Source organism: Nipponia nippon, unplaced genomic scaffold (assembly GCF_047370975.1).
Source record: "Nipponia nippon isolate SJK-2023a ecotype South Korea unplaced genomic scaffold, ASM4737097v1 scaffold_41, whole genome shotgun sequence".
NCBI classification, from domain to species: Eukaryota; Metazoa; Chordata; class Aves; order Pelecaniformes; family Threskiornithidae; genus Nipponia; species Nipponia nippon.
In genome coordinates this window covers 702,043-720,097 of record NW_028262360.1, presented here as the reverse complement: position 1 = coordinate 720,097, position 18,055 = coordinate 702,043, and the positions used below count along the sequence as shown (strand labels likewise).

At 58.9% G+C, this 18,055-nt stretch overlaps 1 protein-coding gene across 1 annotated transcript in view; it reads left to right on the top strand.

Annotated features, from left to right (window-relative positions):
- Positions 1-449: 449 nt before the first annotated feature.
- CHD3 (chromodomain helicase DNA binding protein 3) overlaps positions 450-18,055 on the top strand; it is a 73,366-nt gene continuing 55,760 nt past the window's right edge. The window contains exons 1-5 of the mRNA XM_087777885.1: positions 450-834; positions 931-1,367; positions 4,827-5,122; positions 15,675-15,793; positions 16,994-17,182. Of these exons, the coding sequence (XP_087634011.1) occupies positions 1,318-1,367; positions 4,827-5,122; positions 15,675-15,793; positions 16,994-17,182 (654 nt within the window). The 5' untranslated portion in view covers positions 450-834; positions 931-1,317. The remainder of the gene's footprint in view (positions 835-930; positions 1,368-4,826; positions 5,123-15,674; positions 15,794-16,993; positions 17,183-18,055) is intronic.

The window sequence follows — 18,055 nt, the reverse complement described above, 5'->3', positions numbered from 1 at the left end:
CGGGGACCCTCTTTGGGGACCCCGCCCCAGCTGGGGTGGTGGCGGGCGGCTGTTGGGGGTCCTCTGGGGGTGACGAGGCGGGGGGGTTGTCACCCTGTGTCACCCCCCCACCCATGGGGTGTCTCGTCACCCCACCGTGGGGTGGCACAGCCTCAGCGTCCCCAAGCGTCACCCCAGGGGTACCACCGTGTGTCCCCCCTGCTCCAGGTGACACCGTACCCCCCCTGGAGGGTGACACAGCCAGGCTCAGCCTCGGTGTCCCCAAGTATCCCCCCCCGGGTGATGGTGACACTGTACCCCTCTCATCAGGTGACACAGCCTCCGTGTCCCCAAGCGTCACCCCAGGGGTACCACCACGTGCCCTCCCTCGGTGACGGTGACGCTCTACCCCCCCCCCCCCATCGGGTGACACAGCCAGGCTCAGCCTCGCTGTCCCCAAGCGTGTGTCCCCCCCCAGGTGACAGTGACACTGTGCCCCACACCCTGGGGGTGTTTTCCCACGGGACCGGCGACGGGTGATGGCGGGTGACAACCGCCAGGCGTGTGGCGCCGGCTGTTTGTCCCTGTGGGTGGCTGCCAGCCCCTGGCACGGCCACGCGTCACGTGGGACGCGTCCCCGACGCTGACCTTACGCCCCCCCAGAGGGCTCGCGGCGTTCCCGATGCCTGTCCGCCTGTCCCTGTCTGGCTGTCCCTGTCCGGTTGTCCCTGTCCAGCTGTCCGTAGCCGTGTCCGGCTTGCTCCCCGCTCGGCGCACCGCAGTGGCTCCGGTGTCCCTGAAGAGGAGGGTCCGGCGGTTGTCACCGTCATCTTCAGGGCACGGACAGTGGTGGGTGTAAGTCAGCCGAGCTGGCGGGTGACTCGGGGTGCGGGTGGGTGACTCGGGGTGTGGGTGACCGAGGGTGCTGGTGGGTGACATCTGTCTCCACAGGCATCCCCTATCCAGCTCCGCCGGGACACACAGGCTCCGGCAACACCGATCCGCGCCCTGAAACAGCCACCCAGCACCGGGGCGGATCACCCCAACCTGGCACGCACCGCCGAGTCCACTGGCTCACCGAACCACCGAGCGCTCGTGGGGGGACCAGCCTGGTGACACCGTACGGGATGGCGTCACCCTCCTGGAGTCACCGCCGGACCCTCTGGGGGTTCCCTCACAGGGCCTCTGGAAACTGGGAGCGTGCCGGTGTCAGAGGGAGGGCGGAAAACACCCCTGGCTCTCCCAGCACCGGGTGACACCGCGACCACCGGCAGCGGCACGGTGTTGCCCTCGCGCCCGCCGGGGTGCGAGGAGCATCAGAGCCGAGCGGCGGCGGGGATGGAGACGCCGGAGATGCTCACCAACCCACGCCGAACGGAGGGGAAACGGTGAAAAAGGAGGAAAACACCCCAAAATGAAAGCGGGGGGGGGGGTGTGTTTGGTCCCGCAAAGAGGGAGCGGAGGGTTTGGGGGTGTCGGGGTTGGCGGTTTGGGGGTGAAAAAAGCAACAAACTGCCCCCAAAAGACAAGCGGAACGGGTCTACCTGGCGCTTGCTGCGGCACGGGGTCGCCCCGGGGGTTTGGAGGGGATTTGGGGTGTCACCGGGGGTTTTTTTGACACCGGTGTTGTGGTGCGAGGGTCTTCCCTGCCCCAAAATCGCCCGGTTTTCTCTCTTTTCTGTAGGGTTTGCGGAAAAGGGGAGGGTGGAGGGGGTTGAGGGCGAGAGGGTGCTGCCCTCGCCAGCTGAGAACGGCCGCACCGTCGCGGAGACAACAACCGGTAGCGGCGTTTGGGGTAAAAAACCCCCAAACGGGGTAAAAATAACCCCAAACCCTGCGTGTTTTCTGGTTTTTTTTTCCCCGTTTTACCCCGTTTTCGGGGGTGATCCAGGCCTGGCGGTGCAGGAGGAGGTCCCGAAGGCCGGCGGTGCAGATTCCCGCTGGGGCGGTTCGGGGCTCAACCTGTTGCCCCCGATGGTTCATCCCCTGGCGTTTTGGGGCAAAAAAGCCAAAAAAAGGAGGCGGGAGGTTAAAAAGGCGGCAAAAAACCACGTGCGGGGGGGGGGGGGTGAGCGGCGGGGCCCAGCCCCGGGGGTTTGGGAGGTTTTGCTGATTTTTAGGGGGGGTTTGGAGGAGTTGGGGCAAGCAAACCCCCAAAAATTCAGCCCCCGCCATAAATCTTGCCCGTTTCTCCCCGTTTTTTGGGGGAGCGATGGGTAAAACGGGGTGCAGCCCGCTGGCGAAATGAGGGGGTTGCGAGGGGCGGGCGGCCGGTTGAACCCTCCGGCCCCGCAGGGAATTTCAAATCCCTTTGTTTCTTTTTCTTTTTTAATATTTTTCTTTTTTTTTTAATATTTTTCCTTTTTAAAATATTTTTCTTTTTTATATTTTTCCTTTTTAAAATATTTTTGCTTTTTAAAAATCTTTTTTCCTTTTAAAATACTTTTTCCTTTTTAAAATACGTTTTCTTTTTTTAAATATTTTTTCCTTTTAAAATACTTTTTCCTTTAAAAATATTTTTTCCTTTTTAAAAATATTTTTCCTTTTTCAATATTTTTTCCTTTTTAAAAATATTTTTCCTTTTTCAATATTTTTCCTTTTTCAATATTTTTCCTTTTTCAATATTTTTCCTTTTTCAATATTTTTCCTTTTTCAATATTTTTCCTTTTTCAATATTTTTCCTTTTTCAATATTTTTCTTTTCAATATTTTTCCTTTTTCAATATTTTTCTTTTTAGTATTTTTCCTTTTTCAATAGTTTTCCTTTTTCAATAGTTTTCCTTTTTCAATAGTTTTCCTTTTTCAATATTTTTCCTTTTTCAATAGTTTTCCTTTTTCAATAGTTTTCCTTTTTCAATAGTTTTCCTTTTTCAATAGTTTTCCTTTTTCAATAGTTTTCCTTTTTCAATAGTTTTCCTTTTTCAATAGTTTTCCTTTTTCAATAGTTTTCCTTTTTCAATAGTTTTCCTTTTTCAATAGTTTTCTTTTTTCAATATTTTTCCTTTTTCAATATTTTTCCTTTTTCAATATTTTTCCTTTTTCAATAGTTTTCCTTTTTCAATAGTTTTCCTTAATATTTTTTCCTTTTTAAAATATTTTTTCCTTTTTAAAATATTTTTTCCTTTTTAAAATATTTTTTCTCTTTTTTAAAATATTTTTTTTTTCTTGTTCTTCCTCCCCTGCAGCTTAAAGAAAGTCCCCAAAAAAAAAAACAAAACCCAAACCACCACCCAACCAACCCATAAAACCACTCCCTTCTGAAGTATTTAAAAGTAGGGAAGGGAGGGAGAAAGCAAAAAAAAAAAAAAGCAAAAAGAAGAAGAAAAAAAAAATAAACCCCTTTTTTTCTGTGTGCGTTAAAATCTTTCCCCCCCCCTCCCCCCGCCCCGTCGGTTTTGGCGTGGACTAGCGAAACGGGGGGGGGAAAAAGGGTAAAAAAAATGAAAAATAAAGCGGCGTGACTAGTATGGAACTAGTTAACCTTTAACAATTTATGCTGATGTCACACTGAGCATGAGTACTGATTAATCCGGCCCCCCCCCGCCAGAAATATTTTTATTGAAGGGGGGGGGAAGGATAAGAAAGAGAGCCAAAAAAAAAAAAAAAAAAGAAATAATTTACCGCAGCCATCTTTGTTTTATGCAGAAATCTTCCTCTTTCGGGTCGTGTCCCCCCCCCCCTCCGCGCCGGGAATACACCAATATCGGTCATCTCGCGCGCCGGGATCTGCGGAGATGATAGAGAGATAAAAATCAAGCAAACAAGGCCCCCAATTCCCCCCCCCCCCCCCAAAAAAAAAAAAAAAACAAAAAACAAAAAAACAAACCCCAAACCAACCCAAAAACCAACCCAAAAAGAGGAAAAACAAAAAAAAAAACCCACCCCCAAAAAAGCAGAATTATGATTCTTCGCCCGCTCGGGCTGTAGCGGCAACGAGGGGGGAAGCTTTTTTATTATTTTTTTTTTTTAAACCCCCCCCCCCCCCCCCGCTTTTTCTTGAGGCATTTTTGTGGTGGTTTTTTTTTTTTTCCTTTTTTTGGGTTTTTTTCCCCCAAATCTTTTCTGCCCTCCAGGAAGGTGTGTGTGGGAGTGGGGCCACTTCCAAAAAACCCAACCCCCCCCAAAAAATAAAATAACCCCCCTCAGCCGGCCATTTTGGGCTTTTTTTTTTTTCCCCCTTTCTTAAAGGGGGGGGGGCGCTTTTTTTTCCGCTTTTTCCCCCTTTTCACCCCCCCTTTTTTTTTTTTTTTTTTCCCCTCCTCCCGGCTCTTTTCCCCCCCCCCCTTTTTTTTTTTGTTCCTGCTTTTTTTTTCCTTTTTGTTTTCCTTTTTATTGTTTTTTTTTTTTTTATTCTTTTTTTCCTTCCGAGGTTGGGGGGGGGGGGGGGGTCGGATTTAAAAATAAATTTCGGGGCGGCCATTTTCCTCGCTCTCGCGGGGAACTCCGTCCCGACCCGGTTTTTTTTTTTTTTTTTGTTTTTTTTTTTTTTTTTTTTCCTTTTTTTTAGGGAATTTAAAGCTTTTTCGTTCATTTTCCCGTCATTTTAATCCCCCCCCCCCCCCCCTATTTTTTAGCCCCGCACAACCTCCCCCCCCCCCCTTCACCGGGGGGGGGGGGGTGTTGGTCACCGGGCCCGGCCTGGGGGGGGTCTCCCCGTTGTTGTGTGTCCCCCCCCCCCCCCCGGTGGGTGGGGGGCGGTGGGTGCGCTCCGAGGGGTGTCCCCCCCCACCCCCGGTTCCCCCCCCCATCCCCATCCCCGGTCCCCCCCCCCCCCGTCCCCGTCCCCCCCCCGCCGCCTCCCTCCGCCTCCCGCCCTCCTCACTCCCGTCTCCCTCCTGCCCCCCTCAGCCCCGCCATGGCTTCCCCTCTGAGGGAGGACGAGGAAGAGGAGGAGGAGATGGTGGTGTCTGAGGCGGAGGGGGACGAAGACGACGAGGAGGAAGAAGAAGAAGACGAGGAAGAGGAGGAGGAGGAAGACGCCGCCGCCGCCGCCGCTCTCCTCGCCGTTACCGGAGGACACCGAGGACCCGCCGACATCTTCCCCCCGCCGCCTCCCGCCCCGCCGCCGCCGCCGCCGCCGCCGCCGCCGCCGCCCCCCCCCGCTCCCCTTCCCGCCGCCGCGGGGCCGCCGGAGGCGCCCACAGGTAAAAAGCCCCCCCCCCCCCCACCCCCCCCAACCCCCCACCCCCCCTCTTTTCCTCGGACCCCCCCCCCGTGCTTTTCCCGCCACACGGCTTCCCGCCACACGGCTTCCCGCCACACGCTTTCCCCCCACACGGCGCCTCGGGGGGGGGGGGTGTTGGGGGGGGGGGGGGGGGGGGGGGGGGGGGGGGGCACGCGTTGTTTGTAAACAACGGCGGGGGGGGGGGGCGGTTTCAGGGACCCCCTAAACCCTGTGTTATAAAGGGGGGGGGGCATGGCTGTGGGCTCCCCCCCCCCCCCCCACCCGGGTCACCCCCCCCACGGGTGTCACCCCCACGCGTGTCACCCCCCAACACCCCCACGGGGAGGGGCAGGGCCTGAGGGGGCGAAGACCCTGGGGCGGGGGTTGTTGGGGGGGGTGGGGTGGTAGGAGGCAGGGTGGGTGTTGCACCCCACAGTTTGGGGGGACAGGGGCTGTTGGGCGAATGACAGGACCCAGGGTGGGTGTTTGCATCCCGTGGTGCGGGGTGACGGGTGCTGCTGGGCACCTCACAGGATGGTTGTTGTGCCCTGTGGTGTGGGGTGATGGGTGCTGTTGGGTGCCTGACAGGATCCCAGGGTGGCTGTTGCACCCCATGGTGTGGGGTGATGGGTGCTCTTGGACGCCTGACAGGATCCCAGGTGGTTGTGGGCCAAGGGGGGCTGTTGGGTGCCTCACAGGGTCCAGGATGGTTGTTGTACGGTGTGGTGTGGGGTGATGGGTGCTGTAGTGCGCCTGAGAGGATCCAGGACTGTTGTTGCACCCCGTGGTGTGGGGTGATGGGTGCTGTTGGGTGCCTGACAGGACCCAGGGAGGTTGTTGCACCCTGTGGTGTGAGGTGATGGGTGCTCTTGGACGCCTGACAGGATCCCAGGTGGTTGTGGGCCAAGGGGGGCTGTTGGGCACCTCACAGGGTCCAGGATGGTTGTTGCACCCTGTGGTGTGGGTTGATGGGTGCTGTTGGGTGCCTGACAGGACCCAGGGCGGTTGTTGCACCCCGTGGTGTGGGGTGACGGGTGCTGTTGGGCACCTGACAGGATCCCAAGCGGTTGTGGGCCAAGGGGGGCTGTTGGGCACCTCACAGGGTCCAGGATGGTTGTTGCACCCTGTGGTGTGGGGTGATGGGTGCTCTTGGGCACCTGACAGGATCCCAGGGTGGCTGTTGTACCCTGTGGTGTGGGGTGATGGGTGCTCTTGGACGCCTGACAGGATCCCAGGTGGTTGTGGGCCAAGGGGGGCTGTTGGGCGCCTCACAGGGTCCAGGATGGTTGTTGCACCCTGTGGTGTGAGGTGACGGGTGCTCTTGTGCGCCTGAGAGGATCCAGGACTGTTGTTGCACCCCGTGGTGTGGGGTGATGGGTGCTGTTGGGTGCCTGACAGGACCCAGGGTGGTTGTTGCACCCCGTGGTGTCGGGTGACAGGTGCTGTTGGGCACCTGACAGGATCCCAAGCGGTTGTGGGCCAAGGGGGGCTGTTGGGCACCTCACAGGGTCCAGGATGGTTGTTGCACCCTGTGGTGTGGGGTGATGGGTGCTCTTGGACGCCTGACAGGATCCCAGGTGGTTGTGGGCCAAGGGGGGCTGTTGGGCACCTCACAGGGTCCAGGATGGTTGTTGCACCCTGTGGTGTGAGGTGACGGGTGCTGTAGTGCGCCTGACAGGATCCCAGGGTGGCTCTTGCACCCCATGGTGTCGGGTGATGGGTGCTGTTGAGTGCCTGACAGGATCCCAGGTGGTTGTGGGCCAAGGGGGGCTGTTGGGTGCCTCACAGGGTCCAGGATGGTTGTTGTACGGTGTGGTGTGGGGTGATGGGTGCTGTAGTGCGCCTGACAGGACCCAGGACTGTTGTTGCACCCCGTGGTGTGGGGTGATGGGTGCTGTTGGGTGCCTGACAGGACCCAGGGAGGTTGTTGCACCCTGTGGTGTGAGGTGATGGGTGCTCTTGGACGCCTGACAGGATCCCAGGTGGTTGTGGGCCAAGGGGGGCTGTTGGACACCTCACAGGGTCCAGGATGGTTGTTGCACCCTGTGGTGTGGGGTGACGGGTGCTGTTGGGTGCCTGGCAGGATCCGAGGTGGTTGTGGGTTGACGGGTGCTGTTGTGCACCTGACAGTACCCAGGGTGGTTGTTGCACTCTGTGGTGTGGGGTGATGGGTGCTGTTGTGTGACTGAGAGGACCCAGGGTGGTTGTTGCACCCTATGGTGTGGGTTGATGGGTGCTGTTGGGCACCTGACAGGATCCCAGGTGGTTGTGGGCCAAGGGGGGCTGTTGGGCACCTCACAGGGTCCAGGATGGTTGTTGCACCCCATGGTGTGGGGTGACGGGTGCTGTTGGCCGTCTGACAGGATCCAGGACTGTTGTTGCACCCCTTGGTGTGGGGTGACAGTTCCTGTTGTGGGCCTGACAGGAACCCAGGCAGTTGCAGGGTGGTGTGTGTTCTTGGGTGCCTGGAAGGACCCAGGGTGGCTGTTGCACCCTGTGATGTGGGATGCTGGGTGCTCTTGTGCGCCTGACAGGATCCAGGACTGTTGTTGCACCCCGTGGTGTGGGGCGATGGGGGCTGTTGGACACCTCACAGGGCCCAGGATGGTTGTTGCACTCTGTGGTGTGGGGTGATGGGTGCTCTTGGGTGCCTGGAAGGACCCAAGGTGGTTGTTGACCCCGTCTTGTGGGGTGATGGGTGCTGTTGGGCTCCTGGCAGGATCCAGGGCCATTGTTGCACCTCATGGTGTGGGGTGACGGGTGCTGTTGTGTGCCTGACAGGATCCCAGGTGGTTGTGGGCCAAGGGGGGCTGTTGGGCACCTCACAGGGTCCAGGATGGTTGTTGCACCCTGTGGTGTGGGTTGATGGGTGCTGTTGGGTGCCTGACAGGACCCAGGGCGGTTGTTGCACCCCGTGGTGTGGGGTGATGGGGACTGTTATGCGCCTGACAAGATCCATGATGGTTGTTGCACCCCATCGTGTAGGGTGATGGGTGCTCTTGGGTGCCTGGCAGGAACTCAGGCATTTGTGGGGCAGCGGGGGCTGTTGTGCGCCTGACAAGATCCAGGATGGCTGTTGTACCCTGTGGTGTGGTTGATGGGTGCTGTTGGGCGCCTGGCTTGACCCGGAGCAGTTGTTGCACCCCGTGGCGGGTGGGTTTGGGTGCCGATGGTCTCGGGGCTGACAGATGTCACCGTGCAGAACCCCCTCCGGGAAGGACCCAAAGTCCCCAGGAACCATCGACATCCCGGCGCTGACTTATCCCAGGCCCGAAGGGACACTTCCATTGTATTTGATTGTGTTTTATTGTATTTTATTGTGGTCTATTGTGTTTTATTGTAGTTTCTTGCACGTCTCAAACACCACTTCTCGGTGTCGGCGGCTCGGCTGTGCCTGCACCCAAAATTTTGGCGCCGCTGGTGGTTTTGGGGCAGGTTTGTACCCTCCAAACTCGCCCCATTCGGGTGTGCGCCGCCGCTTTGGTTGAAATTTCCTCCCCCAAGGGTGTGTGCGGGCATTAAAAAATGTGAGAAACGGGGAAAAAAGAGGATTTAGCAGAAAAAAAATGTCCATTTTCCTCAGCGGGGAACCCCGGCAGGTCCCCAACACCCGCGTTCGCCGGTGCGGGGACGGTTTGGGGTTTCGGACACCTTTTCTGGCGGTTTTTCCTGAGGTGAGGCCCTAAAATTGTCCGTTTTTGTGCAAAATGATAGGGTTTTTTGCCTTCTGACTGAGATTTTTTTGTTTTTTCTAGTTTGGCCTCAAACAGAGAGGGGAAAAAAGCATCTGATAGCCCAAAGTGGCCAGTTCGATTGAAAAAACAGCTTTGATTTTAAAGTGAATCCGCTCACTTTGAAAATGCTCAGGAATGGGTAAATTTGGATTTTAGACCCCTCGTTTTCCCCCAAAATGCTCAGAAATGGGCAAATTTGGATTTTAGACCCCCCTTTTCCTTCCAAAATGCTCAGCAATGGGTAAATTTGGATTTTAGACCCCCCTTTTCCCTCCAAAATGCTCAGAAATGGGCAAATTTGGATTTTAGACCCCTCGTTTACCCTCCAAAATGCTCAGCAATGGGCAAATTTGGATTTTAGACCCCTCGTTTACCCTCCAAAATGCTCAGCAATGGGCAAATTTGGATTTTAGACCCCCCTTTTCCCTCCAAAATGCTCAGCAATGGGTAAATTTGGATTTTAGACCCCTCGTTTACCCTCCAAAATGCTCAGCAATGGGCAAATTTGCATTTTAGACCCCTCGTTTTCCCCCAAAATGCTCAGCAATGGGCAAATTTGGATTTTAGACCCCTCGTTTACCCTCCAAAATGCTCAGCAATGGGCAAATTTGCATTTTAGACCCCTCGTTTTCCCCCAAAATGCTCAGAAATGGGTAAATTTGCATTTTAGACCCCTCGTTTTCCCCCAAAATGCTCAGCAATGGGTAAATTTGGATTTTAGACCCCCCCTTTCCCCCCCAAAATGCTCAGAAACGGGCAAATCCGCCTTTCCAGCACGGCCTCCCCAAGCCAGCGCCGCTTCCTTCGCCTTTTTCTTGGCTTTTTGGGCAATTTTAAAATTATTTTTTCTCTCCGCAGCCCCGGTCCCGCAAACGCTCCACGTGGGGCCGCCCGGCCGCCCCCGAAGCAGCCCTAAAGTCACTTTTTAAAACTTTTTCTCTCCCCAGAGCAGCCCTAAACCCCATTTTTTTCAACTTTTCCCTCCCAGAACAGCCCTAAACCCCTTTTTTTTCAACTTTTCTCTCCCCAGAGCAGCCCTAAACCCCATTTTTTTCAACTTTTCTCTCCCCAGAGCAGCCCTAAACCCCATTTTTTTCAACTTTTCCCTCCCCAGAACAGCCCTAAACCCCATTTTTTTCAACTTTTCTCTCCCCAGAACAGCCCTAAACCCCATTTTTTCAACTTTTCCCTCCCAGAACAGCCCTAAACCCCATTTTTTTCAACTTTTCTCTCCCCAGAGCAGCCCTAAACCCCTTTTTTTCAACTTTTCCCTCCCAGAACAGCCCTAAACCCCATTTTTTTCAACTTTTCTCTCCCCAGAACAGCCCTAAACCCCATTTTTTAAAACTCTTCCTACCCCTAGCACCAATAATAGCTATTTTTGTTAACCTTTCTCTCCCCAGAGCAGCAGTATTGCACGTTTTTAACCTTTCCCCCCCGGCACAGGAGCAGCGGGAGGCCAGCCTCTGTCTGTCCGTCCGTCCGTCTGTCCGTCCCTCTCCCGACAGCCAGCCGGGCGCTCGGGGCTCTCCGGATTTGAGGTGAAAGAACACTTTTTTCCCCACTTCTCCGGCAAGAGGCTGACCCCCTCCCCCTCCTCCACAGCTGAAACTTGTTGGGATTTGGGTGGTGTTTTTTTTTTTTTTTTCCTTTTTTTTTCCCCTATTTTTGCCGTTTCCAGCCCGTCCCGGCCGAGAACAATGGCGTCAGCCGGGAACGCGGCGGCTCCGTTCAAGTGCCGGAAGGGGGTGAACCCACACCAACCAATTTTTATTAAAAAAAAAAATAAAGAAAAAAAAGCCAAAATCAGGCAAAAAGTTGAGGTTTTCTCCACTCTCACCAAGTTGCCGGCCAAAGGCCCGGCTGGCTGCCCCACCACCGGGGCCCAGCCAGAAAACGGGGTAAAACACGCCAAAAAGAGCCAAACCGGTGATTTTTATTTATTTTTTTTTTCCGCCGGGGGGGGGGGGGAAACTACGCCTCGCTTCTCTCCGCTTCGCTGCACCGCGCACCCCATTTTCCTGCTTTTCCCCCCCATTTTTGAGCACGCCTCGCCTCTTCCTTTGTTCAAACTCTTTCCTTCCCTTTCGCAGAATCGCTCCCTCTTCCCCCCCCCCCCCCCGTTTTTTCCCCTTCCCCTCCCCCCCCCCCCCCCCGCCGCGTTCGCCGCGTATTTGAAATTTTCGGTCATTTTGCCCTTTTTTTTCTGCTTTTCTTCGCACACGTTCGCCGCCGTGGCTGCCTGGGGGGGGGGGGGGGGGGGGGGCTTTGTGTCTGGCAGCTGCCTGCCGGCACAGGCAGCGGGCGGGTGTACGCCTTTCTCCCCCCCCCCCCCGTCCGGGTGTCTACGTTTTTTCTCGAGGTGCGGGGAGTGGGAAGCGTCACGTGTGTGGAAAATTCTCGTTGATGGTTTGCCAACGCGCCCCGGCTCCCCGCGCATGTCTGATGGTGCTGGGGGGGGGGGGGGAATGGGGTGGTAGTGAGGGGGGGGGAAACACCCCTAAAATGGCAGGATCAGGCCCGGTGGGGCTGAGCCCCGTCCCGGCGAGCGGCTGTACCCTGCGGGGAACACCCGAAGGTGACGGCGGGCGGTGGGGGGAACAACCAGGGAGGGGGGGAACATTGGGGGGTGGGGGGGGAAGTGGGAGGGCAGGATCCGGCCCGGCCGGTTGGGACGGGGGCGTCCACGCCGCCATGGAAAAAAGCAGGATTTTTTTTAAAAAAAAAAAAAAAAAAAAAAAAAAAGAAGGGGGTTTGGGTTTTTTTTTTTTTTTTTTAACCCGTTACCATTTTCCGGCATCGTCCCCCCCTGCCATAAACACAACCGGAGGTGGGGTTTGGTGTTATCTGGGTGGTCCTGGCAGCGCTGCCTGTCCCCGGACCCTGCCGGCAGCGGTCTGGCAGCAGGCTGGCCGGCAGTGCCAAGGGATTAGGCAGGAATGTGACCCCGGCGGCGCCGGGTGTTGCTTCCTCTCCCCACGCCAAACTTGGCACCCGCCGTCACCCGCCCGGACCCCCGCCCTCCCTCCCTCCGCGGCTGGGGGACACCGGGGGTTCCCTCTCCGGCGGCAGCGGTGGCGGTGAGCTTCATCCCTGACCGCCGGCGGTCGGCTGGGACCTGTCAGCGAGCGCCGGTTGTGATTTATGGGGGCGGACGGGTGACGTCGGTGGGGGGGGGACACACACGCTGGGCTGAGGACGTGCCAGCTCGTTGCAAGAGCCGCCGGGCAGATGTGACACCTCTCCCAGGCTTCACCCCGACCGGCTGCCAAAAACACCGGGGACAACCGAGGCCGTGACACGGATGTAGGTGTCACCGCCCCGGGAATGGTCCTCGGGAATTCTCGGTGGCCCCTGTCACGGGGACGCCGGTGGCCCTCGGCCAAGAGGTTGGGAAATCCTCTGCTGGCGGTTGGTCACCGTCACGGGGTCACCGGCATCCCCCGGGCTGAGTGGTTGGGGAATCCTCTACCAGCCGTCGCTCACCGGCACGGTGACACTGGTGTCCCCCCAGGTGAGCGGTTGGGAAATCCTTTACCGGTGGTTGGTCACTGCCACGGTGACAATGGTGTCCCCTGGGGTGAGCAGTTGGGAAATCCTCTGCCGGCGGTTGGGGACCGTCAGCTGGAGCGGAGTGATTGTGCCGAGCAGTTGATTGCTTTTAGGGTGAAAGAGGGGGGAATCTGCCACCACTGGCGGCGGTTGGTCACCGTCACCGTGACGCCAGCGTCCCCTGGGCTGAGGGGTTGGGGAATCCTCTCCCGGTGGTTGGTCACCATCCTGGTGACACCAGTGTCCTCTGGGCTGAGCGGTTGGGAAATCCTCTGCTGACAGTTAGGGACCGTCAGCCGGAGAGGAGCGACTGTGCCAAGCAGTTGATCGCTTTTAGGGTGAAAGAGGGGGGAATCCACCACTGCTGGCAGTTGGTCACCATCACGGTGACACCGGTGTCCCTGGGGCTGAGCGGTTGGGGAATCCTCCACTGGTGGTTGGTCACCGTCACGGTGACACCGGTGTCCCCGGGGCCGAGAGGTTGGGGAATCCTCCACCGGTGGTTGGTCACCATCACGGTGACACCGGTGCTCTCGGGGCCGAGCAGTTGGGGAATCCTCCACCGGTGGTTGGTCACCATCACGGTAACACCGGTGTCCTCGGGGCTGAGCGGTTGGGGAATCCTCCACCGGTGGTTGGTCACCGTTACGGTGACACCGGTGTCCTCAGGGCCAAGCGGTTGGGGAATCCTCCACCAGTGGTTGGTCACCGTCACGGTGATACCGGTGTCCTCGGGGACAGGCGGTTGGGGAATCCTCCACCGGTGGTTGGTCACCATCACGGTGACACCGGTGCCCCCGGGGCCGAGCAGTTGGGGAATCCTCCACCATTGGTTGGTCACCGTCACGGTGACACCGGTGCTCTCGGGGCCGAGCAGTTGGGGAATCCTCCACCGGTGGTTGGTCACCGTCACGGTGATACCGGTGTCCTCGGGGACAGGCGGTTGGGGAATCCTCCACCGGTGGTTGGTCACCGTCACGGTGATACCGGTGTCCTCGGGGACAGGCGGTTGGGGAATCCTCCACCGGTGGTTGGTCACCATCACGGTGACACCGGTGCCCCCGGGGCCGAGCAGTTGGGGAATCCTCCACCATTGGTTGGTCACCGTCACGGTGACACCGGTGCTCTCGGGGCCGAGCAGTTGGGGAATCCTCCACCGGTGGTTGGTCACCGTCATGGTGATACCGGTGTCCTCGGGGACAGGCGGTTGGGGAATCCTCCACCGGTGGTTGGTCACCGTCACGGTGATACCGGTGTCCTCGGGGACAGGCGGTTGGGGAATCCTCCACCGGTGGTTGGTCACCGTCACGGTGATACCGGTGTCCTCGGGGACAGGCGGTTGGGGAATCTTCCACCGGTGGTTGGTCACCGTCACGGTGACACCAGTGTCTCTCCACCGGTGGTTGGGAGCCTCATTTTTGGGGTAACCCCCCAAAACCCCCCCATGGGGCATTTCCGGGAGGGTTTTGGGGTGAAACCCCGGGGTTTTGGCAGTTTTTGCCAGCACAAAAAACAAAATGCTCCTTTCAGGCCTCCTGCGATTGGGGGAAAATGCCCCAAAATCCCATTTCTGGTGGTTTTTTTAGCCTTTTTTCGTGGCGTGAGTGGATGTTGCCAGTACCGTCGGTGGAGGAGCCTCGGGCTGTGGCTGCTGGTGTTATTATCCTTGAGTTTTGCCCAAAAAGTTGTTTTTTTTCCCCTAAACGTTTCTGCTCCAAAGGCCCAACCAAAGGTCAGTTGGTTTTGGGGCAAAAAATGGGGTAGAAAGGTAATTGGGGTACTGAGAGGTGTCGGGAGTCCCGATTTTGGGCTCGTTTCTGCCAGGGGGAGGCGGGTGCTGGCGTGTCCCTGTCACCCGCTGGCCACAGAGGGGACCTCGGTGTGGACGCCTGTCCCTGTCACCCGCTGGCCACAGAGGGGGCATCAGTGTGGCCGCCTGTCCCCATCACCTGCCTCCATGTGTGTCAGTGGTCTGGTGGCCACGGAGGGGACCTCGGCGTGGCTGCCTGTCCCCATCACCCGCTGTCCATAGAGGGGACCTTGGCGTGGCCGCCTGTCCCCATCACCTGCCTCCGTGTGTGTCAGTGGTCTGGTGGCCACGGAGGGGACCTTGGCGTGGCCGCCTGTCCTGTCACCCGCTGGCCACAGAGGGGATCTCAGCCTGGCCGCCTGTCCCCATCACCTGCTTCCGTGTGTCTCAGTGGTCTGGTAGCCACGGAGGGGACCTCGGTGTGGCCGCCTGTCCCCATCACCTGCCTCCATGTGTGTCGGTGGTCTGGTGGCCACGGAGGGGACCTCAGCGTGGCCACCCGCGGCCATCACCCGCCTCTGTGTTTGTCACCAGGCTGGTTGTCGTGGAGGGGACCTCAGTGTAGTCACCTGTTCCTGTCACCCGTCTTGCTGCGTGTCACCGTGCCGGTGGCTGCAGAGGGGACCTCAGCGGGGCCACTTGTCCCTGTCACCTACTTCACCACATGTCAGTGAGCCGGTGGCCGTGGAAGGGACCTCAGTGCAGTTGCCTGTCCTCGTCACCCACCTCCCCATGTGTCACTGTCCCGGTGACCTCAGTGTGGCCACCTGTAGCTGTCACCCACCTCTGTGTGTGTCAGTGGGTTGGTGGCCATGGAAGGGACCTCAGTGTGGCCGCCTGTGGCTGTCACCCGTCTTCGTGTGTGTGTCAGCACACCGGTGGTTGTAGAGGGGACCTCAGCGTGGCTGCCTGTCCCTGTCACCTCTCTCTGTGTGTGCCAGTAGGTTGGTGGGCATGGAAGGGACCTCAGTGTGGCCACTTCTGGTTGTCACCCGCCTCCGTGTGTGTCACCATCTCAGTGGCCACAGAGGGGACCTCAGTGTGGCCGCCTCTCCCGGTCACCCGCTGGCCACAGAGGGGACCTCTGCGTGGCCGCCTGTCCCCAGCACCCACCTCCATGTGCGTCAGCGGTCTGGTGGCCACAGAGGGGACCTCAGTGCGGCCACCTGTCCCTGTCACCCATCTTGCTGCGTGTCATCCTGGTGGTCGCATAGGGGACCTCAACGTGGTCCCCTGTCCCTGTCACTTGCTTCTGCGTGTGTCAGTGGGTTGGTGGCCACGGAGGGGACCTCAGTGTGGCCACGTGTCCCCGTCACCCGTCTTCCTGCGTGTCACTGTCCCAGTGGCCGTGGAGGGGACCTCGCACAGCCACCCGTCCCTGTCAGCCGCCAGCGCGTGTCCCCGTCCCTGCGGCTCAGGCTGCCGTGTCCCCGCAGACGGTGACGACGAGCTGCTGCGGGGCCTCGAGGGGGCCCTGGGAGTGAAGAAGAAGAAACGGGGCCCCCGGAAGCAGAAGGAAAATAAACCCGGAAAACCACGGAAACGGAAAAAACTGGTGAGTTCCCCCGGGACACCCTGCCCGAACACCTGGGTCCTCCCGGCCGGGGTGGGGGGCTGCGCCAAGCAGGGTCCTCCTGGTGCGGCTGATGGGGTCTGGGGACGGGTGATGGGGTCTGGGGACGGGTGACAGGAGTCTTAGGTCGCCTGATGGGGTCCGGGGACGGGTGACGGGGTTTGGGGACAGGTGACAGGAGTCTTAGGTCAGCTGATGGGGTCCGGGGACGGGTGACGGGGTTTGGGGACAGGTGACAGGAGTCTTAGGTCGGCTGATGGGGTCTGGGGACAATGGATGGGGTCTGGGGACGGGTGACAGACTCTCAGGGTGGCTGACAGGGTCTGGGGACAATGGATGGGGTCTGGGACGGGTGACAGACTCTCAGGGTGGCTGATGGGGTCTGGGGACAGGTGACAGGGTCAGACAATGGGTGACAGACTCTCAGGGGGGCTGACAGGGTCTGGGGACAGGTGACAGACTCTCAGGGTGGCTGACGGCGTCTGGGGACGATGGATGGGGGTGTGGGGACGGGTGACAGACTCTCAGGGTGGCTGATGGGGTCTGGGAATGGCGGACAGGGTCTGGGGACGGGTGACAGACTCTCAGGGTGGCTCACGGGGTCTGGGGATGATGGATGGGGTGTGGGGATGGGTGACAGACTCTTGGGGGTGGCTGATGGGGTCTTGCAGCAGCTGATGGAGGTCTCTGGGCGACTGACGGGGTTGGAGACAACTGATGGGGTCATGAGACAGCTGATGGGGGTCTTGGGGCAGCTGAGGGGGTTGGGGGCAACCGATGGGGTCTCAGGGCAGCTGATGGGGGTCTCGGGGCGGCTGACAGGTTTGGGGATGACTGACGGGGGTCTCGGGGCAGCTGATGGAGGTCCTGGGGTGACTGACGGGGTTTCTGGGGCAGCTGACGGGGGTCCTTGGGTGACTGAAGGGGTCCTGGGATGGCTGATGGGGGTCTCAGGGCAGCTGACAGGGTTGGGGGTGACTGATAGGGGTCTCGGGACAGCTGACGGGGGCCTTGGGGCGACTGACGGGGTCCTGGGGCAGCTGATGGGGGTCCTTGGGCGACTGACAGGGTCCTGGGGCGGCGATGGGGGTCTTGGGGCGGCTGATGGGGGTCTCAGGGCGGCTGACGGGCCCCGGGGAGGGGTGACGGGCCCCGAGGACAAGCAGTGGGCGGTGGTCTCAGGTGAGCGAGGATGAGCTGGAGTCGGAGCGGGAGGAATACCAGCGGGAAGAGTACCGGGAGAAGTCGGAGAGCGGCGGCAGCGACTCCGGGGGGGCGGCCAGGAAGCGGCGGCGGAAGCACCGCGAAAAGAAGGAGAAGAAGACGAAGAGACGGAAAAAGGCCGACGAGGAGGGGGGGCAGAAGGTGAAGGTACGGCCAGGGGGCACCCGTGGGTGGGGGGCACCCATGGGGGTCCTTGTGGGGGTCCTGTCACCCGTGTGGGTCCTTGTGAGGGTCTTGTCACCCATGTGGGTGCCTGTGGGGGTCCCATCCCCATGTCAGGGCCCGTGGGGTTCCTGTCATCCGTGTGGGTGCCCTGTCACTGTGTGGGGACCCGTGGGGGTCCCAGCACCCATGTGGGTCCTCGTGGGGGTCCCATCACTGTGTGGGGACCTGTGGGGGTCCCAGCACCCATGTGGGTCCTCGTGGGGGTCCCATTGCCATGTGGGTGCCCGTGGGGGTCCTGTCACCCATGTGGGTGACTATGAGGGTCCTGACACCCGTGTGGGTCCTTGTGAGGGTCTTGTCACCCATGTGGGTGCCTGTGGAGGGGTCCCATCCCTGTGTCAGGGCCCATGGGGGGTCCTGTCATCCATGTGGGTCCCCTGTCACTGTGTGGGGACCCGTGGGGGTCCCAACACCCATGTGGGTACCCGTGGGGGTCCCATCCCCATGTCAGGGCCTATGGGGGGGCCCTGTCATCCGTGTGGGTGTCCCATCACTGTGTGGGGACCCGTGGGGGTCCCAACACCCGTGTGGGTGCCTCATCAATGTGTGAGGACCCAAGGGGGTCCTCGTGGGGGTCCCATCACTGTGCGGGGACCTGTGGGGGTCCTGTTGCCGTGTGGGTGCCCGTGGGGGTCCTGTCACCCATGTGGGTGCCTATGAGGGTCCTGACACCCGTGTGGGTGCCTGTGGGGGGGTTCCATCCCCCATGTGGATCATTGTGGGGGTCCCATCGCTCATGTGGGTGCCCATGGGGGTCCTGTCGCCCATGGGGGTCCTCGTGGGTGTCCCGTCACC